Raw genomic sequence first — 5,433 nt, 5'->3', positions numbered from 1 at the left:
ACTAAGGTTCCTCAGTTACCAGAATTAAAACTAATGTAATTACTGAATTTAGTACAGTAGCGTGATACTGCAATACTGAAAAATGTAATGGGTTACATGTAACTTTGTAACGTGTTAATTTGTTACTTTGTAATGCATTGTTTAGCTATATGATATAGTTTAAAAATTGAGAATGACAAAACTGAGAATTCTGAGACAGCTGAGGTTTCGCATTCTGGCTTCTGTTTACCTTTTTCAGGCAGCTGCCCCCCACGGATGGACAATGTGATAAATGTTGTGTTGAAAGAGCTGTAACTTCACAGTGACACAAAACACAAGCGAAAGAGAGCTTTATTTTGAATTTAACAGAAATTAGCAGTAAACAAATTAGAACAAGAAAACAGTTGAAAGACTAACTTTTGTAGATTTTAATTTAGCATTGACATGATAAATAAAAAAATTTCACACAATGAGTAATTAACAACAGTATCCAAGACTGCATGTATTGAAATCAGTATTAATCTATTTAGTTTGATTCTAGTGAAAATGTGCAATATGTGGTCGAAACAGTAAAACAGATGATTAATTTTAGTTTATCAAGAGCTTATTTCATGTTAATACATTTTGAAGGAAGTAGTTTGTATCAGTTTGTATCACTCACAAAAACCTGATTAAAAGTCATTCGATTTTTAATATTCTGATTACATTTCATATCTAGTCTCAATCATATAGTTAAGATTTAAGTAAATTTAACATTTAAACATTTAAAATACCCAAACTACATTTATTGATTCTAACCGTCCATATTAAAAATATAAAAAATCCCTACAGTCCCTACAGTCACAGAAAAACTTGATATCTGAATCTTTCACATGTTCAGATTGGCTGGTCATTTCCTGGAGTTGCTTGACTAGTAGCGCTGGTGTTGGTGTAATCGTCATCATCTCTCTTCTACAATCTGTATTTAAAAATAAAGTTTATTAGTCCCAGAGTTATGAAGTGTAATCTGATCTCAGGGCTCTGACAAGATCGACAGTTTTTAACTGCAGCCTTCCTGCTTGCACTTGCATCATTTCGCTTATTATATAGTAATACCTGTTGTAACTACTGCAGTCTATTTGATTTGATAACAGCATGTTTTCAGTTATTTTGTAAGTGATTTATTGCCAACAACTGATTTATTGAGAGCTGTTAATTACGGATTTTATTTTCTTCCAAGAAAGAGCACTATGCATATTATCATTAGAAGACAGCATTTCCCAGAATCCTTTGCAGTTGAGATGGCGCTCATGTTTAGCTAGAAAAAGAAAAGTTTGCCATTATATATTTTGCTCTGATGTTGGGCAGTTTTTTGTGTGGTACACCCTTTTTTTGAACTCTCATATAAAGACTATCTTGTCTATAACTGATGTCCTGCTCATTTTCTTTGCTAGGTGGATTTTCTACAACAATGCTAATCAACGCAATAAAATAGAATAAAGTAGTACCTCAAGGTTATTGTCCTTGCACCACCTTTTGAAGAATTCTTTGACTTTTTTTTCTTTCTCTTCTCTCTCTTCCCCTTGTAGGGTTTCATTGTTCTTCCAGTAAACCCGAAACATGTCATCAGAAAAACAATCTAGGAGAAGCTTGGACACCTGACATCAGAGACAGCAACATAAAATCACATAATACACAGCCAAAGTTGTCTTATGGAGATACCTAAAAAAAGAACACACAGCTCATGAAAATAAAGGATGTAGTTCTCACCTTTGATTTGGGGATTAGTTCTCCTTTATCTGGGTTATTCTTGCGATAGAAATATGCTTTTTCTAGAGGGTCCATATTTTTCATCCCATAGTCAAAAGGGATGTGCTAAAATGAAATGTTACAGCGAAACCTGTGTTTTATATTCACATGCAAATAATTGCCCAGTGCAGGTTGGACACATATTTTTAAAAAATTGAACATTTTAAGAAATGTTTGATGGATTAATAAAACTCACAATAACGTCAAAATCTTTTCCCTCCCTATAAGGAAACTGTTTACACAGTTCTTCTCTCAAATTTTCCTTGAATTCCTGAAGGATGGAGTTGAGAACGTGTGTTATTATTATTATTTTGTTGATCTTCTTTTATAAGCCGTTCTCTTTCTTACCTTCCAGTTTTCTGTTCCTTCTTTTTTCTTTAATTGAGAAGCAGTGGAAAGGGAGAGAGAAAAAAGGATTTATTCAGTGCAGAAAACACACAGAAAGGACAATTACATGAAACTACATTTTTAAAGAGAATCTATTTTGTACTCAATTTCTCTATTTCTATTTCAAACAGAATTTTTGTAATACACCAAATTTGAACTGTTCCAAAACTTTTTTTAAATATTGATTTACAGCTTCGTGTTTTAGTGCATACATGGAAAATGACTTTTGGAAAATAGTATTGTATGCCTTCCTTGTTCCCAGAGGGCCGTGTGATAAGACAGTGTCAGAATAGCACACACCATATGCTATCATCAACCTCTAAGGCTGATCTCATGGTATTGGGTCTGTGACCCAGTGTTTATGTTTTGATTAAATAGTATTCTTTGATTTAATAATATTTTTGGTTCTGTTCACCTGTCTTCCCTGTGTCCATGTCTCATGTGTAGTCTGTCATGTCTCTCATGCATGTTTAGTTCTGCCTCTGTGTTTGTTTCAGCTGTTTCCCAGTCATGTCTCTTGTGCCCTCTGTTATATATGTTCAGTCAGCCCGTGTCTTAGTGTGTGTCTTTTGTTTCCTGTTTTACTTGACAGTCTCATGCGTGTTTAGTGTATTCAGTTTTGTTTCTTCCCCGCCATTGTGTCTGATTAGTCCCAGCTGTGTTACCCTCCTGTGTCTCTTTCCCTCATTATCCTTTGTGTATTTAAGCCCTCTGTTTCCCTCTGCCCATTGTCATGTCGCTGTGTGTTTCTTCCGTGCTCCTCGGTTCCCTCATCACTCCCTGTTCCAAGTTTTAGTTTCTAATTTCCGAATTTTGTATTTAGCTTGTGCTCTACGTATCCAGCAATAAAGCTGCCTCTTTTCATTCATTATGTTGGGTTAGGAGTCCTACATGGGTCCTCATGCTCCCTGCGACACAGCTTACCTTGACAACTGATTTTGTTTTTTGTTTTTTTTCCCTAGTAGCAGCTTGGTTATGATGAACTTATTAGTTTTTCCCTTCAACTCATGCTTTCCCAGTTTCAACTAAGGAAAATAATATTGTAGGTTTTGTTGATGAATCATCAAAGATTACAAGACTGCACGAAACAAGCCCAGACATGTCTGAGAGCAAGCAACACTGCTTCATCCTCTGATGATGATTTAGACTGTCTTACATGCACATGGCTTTTTTGGTGTAAGCAGCAATTTCTGTGCATTCTGGCCTTTTGTTGAAATGTAAATGATTCTGTAAACTTCACTCTCTTTGTATTCATGGATTTTCCAGTAAACCCTAAGTATCTCATCAGAAAACTAGGAGAAGCCTGACATCAGAAACAGCAACATAAATATGACACATTACACAGCCAAATTTGTCTCATGGAGATGCATTAAAAAAAAGAACACACAGCCCATGGAAATAAAGCCTGTAGTTATCACCTTTGACTTGAGGATTGGGATATATTTATAATGGTTATTCTTGTGATTGAAATATGCACTTTTAATACAGGCACATAAAAACTGCATACCCTGGCTTGACCCACACAGCGGTACAGGTCCCGTTTCATGACCCTCTGTAGAATCTTTGTTGCCTTCTTCAAGTTTTTTTCTTCCTCCCCTCCTTCCATGGAGGAAGATTCCTTCTTTTCCTCCTTGGGGTGACACATTTTTTCAATCACATGATCTACAGAGTAAACAGATAAATTGGAAGATGAGTAAGTTCAAACACGAAACAGCTCACAAAGTCATCAGTAGGGTCTTACAAATTTTTGTTTTTACATAAATTTGTATCACAAAAAACCCCTAACTGGATGATTATAGCAACATTATTAAATATAATGAACATAGTAAAGATCCACTGCAGATAAGACTAGTTTAAATAAATATGCAGTCAAATTAATTTAATAGTGTCAGTCAAAAGGCACATAGTTCTGTTTGTGTTGTCCATAATCTTTAACAATTTGTATCTGTATTTGAAGATGGTTTATCTGAAATAAACTGAATGAGAAAAAGAAAAACTGTTACAGTTAAAAAAAAAAAAGTGCATGCAAAGACAATTTATAATTTATCCACACAGATTAAAGACGCTACCTGTCAGCTTTATGTATGCTTCCATGTCACCTTTAGCTTCAGAGAGAGAAAGCCACTCCCCTTTTGAACTTTTAATTTTGAAGTCTGGGTGGTCATCTACTAGTAAGAAGGCATCTCTGATCCTGGATATATAATTACCAAACATATGACTTCAGGGGCACAACTGCATATAAAGCTAAATTTTGGGTAGTATTAAAAATGGAACTGTAGGTACTCACATCATTTCTACAGCCATTTTTATCTTGTGCTTGCAGGCTCTTCTGTGGATAGAGAGCCTTGTGTGGAATATGTCATAAAGATTTTCTATTTCCTGTTAACAGCAAAGTTTAGTCATTGCCAGTCAGTTAAAATAATTTCTTTTAAAAAATTGATTAAAAAAAAAAAACAGAGGTCAATACTTTGTCTCTAGAGCAAATGTGTTTCCGTCCATCCTCCTCCACATCACACACCCTGGCAAGCATGATGAAGCGCTGATGGTCAAAGCTGTTCGGAATCCCCAGCTGTTGGCAGTCCCTGAGATGGGAGAGAGGAACCATTGAAACATTGCCCCCACAAAAAACCCCACCAAGTCTGCTTCAGATAGTAAATCTAACTATCTGTATACAGAAAACAGTACAAAGTACTTTTGCATATTGCATCAAAAACAGGATTTTTCTTTTGTGAAGTGAGCTTCACCTGGCAACGTAGTCAAACTTGTCAACATCAATCCCAGTTTCCTTGTTTGACACAATTTCATAGAGAAAGGATTTTTCCTCCTTTCGACCTTTGTACGACCACTGTGGAGACAAAGCCAGATGAGAAACATTAGACACTGAGTTCGGGAGCAAAGACAATACTTAATTCACCCAACTGACCTTCGGAGGTCCTCTGATCAGTTCCTCAATGAACTCCAGGTCAGTTTTATCGTCGCCTTCTATTTTCATTCCATACTCCCTCATCATGTCCTTCAGGCCGTCTGTGTTCTCCAGTAGGTGATTAAACATTTCAATAGAGGCATCCTCATGCTGCAAGAATACACAGGTGGATGTTTTAGTGGGAGCAGATTAAAGTGAAAAAAACAAAACAAGCATGCAAATATTATATATATATATATAAAAAAAAAAAAACACCCAGCACGCCCCTGCGGGCGGTTTATCCTTCAAGCTCGGGTCCTCTACCAGAGGCCTGGGAGCTTGAGGGTCCTGCGCAGTATCTTAGCTGTTCCCAGGAC

The 5,433-nt window shown here is 36.2% G+C and overlaps 1 protein-coding gene across 1 annotated transcript; it reads right to left on the bottom strand.

Annotated features, from left to right (window-relative positions):
• Positions 1 to 214: 214 nt before the first annotated feature.
• On the bottom strand, positions 215 to 5,241 carry LOC102302857 (deoxynucleoside triphosphate triphosphohydrolase SAMHD1). Its single transcript, XM_005953037.2, has 11 exons — positions 5,078 to 5,241; positions 4,899 to 4,999; positions 4,622 to 4,736; positions 4,442 to 4,533; positions 4,224 to 4,345; positions 3,662 to 3,816; positions 2,116 to 2,142; positions 1,964 to 2,038; positions 1,729 to 1,833; positions 1,467 to 1,616; positions 215 to 937 (listed from the first exon to the last, which is right to left on the bottom strand). Exons 1-11 carry the CDS (start codon positions 5,204 to 5,206, stop codon positions 920 to 922), a joined length of 1,089 nt encoding a protein of 362 aa, XP_005953099.1. The 5' UTR covers positions 5,207 to 5,241; the 3' UTR covers positions 215 to 919.
• Positions 5,242 to 5,433: the final 192 nt, after the last annotated feature.

The sequence above is a fragment of the Haplochromis burtoni genome, unplaced genomic scaffold (genome assembly GCF_018398535.1).
Source record: "Haplochromis burtoni strain Fernald_Lab_line unplaced genomic scaffold, NCSU_Asbu1 Contig_2790, whole genome shotgun sequence".
Lineage (NCBI taxonomy): Eukaryota > Metazoa > Chordata > Actinopteri > Cichliformes > Cichlidae > Haplochromis > Haplochromis burtoni.
This window is presented reverse-complemented; position numbering and strand designations above follow the sequence as displayed.

Coding starts and splice junctions, on each gene's coding strand:
- LOC102302857 (XM_005953037.2), bottom strand. CDS start 5,206: ATGTTTAATCACCTACTGGAGAACACAGACGGCCTGAAGGACATGATG. Junction 2,039..2,115: donor AAGGAACAGAAAACTGGAAG/GTAAGAAAGAGA, acceptor TCCATCCTTCAG/GAATTCAAGGAAAATTTGAG. Junction 1,617..1,728: donor AACTAATCCCCAAATCAAAG/GTGAGAACTACA, acceptor CTCTGATGTCAG/GTGTCCAAGCTTCTCCTAGA.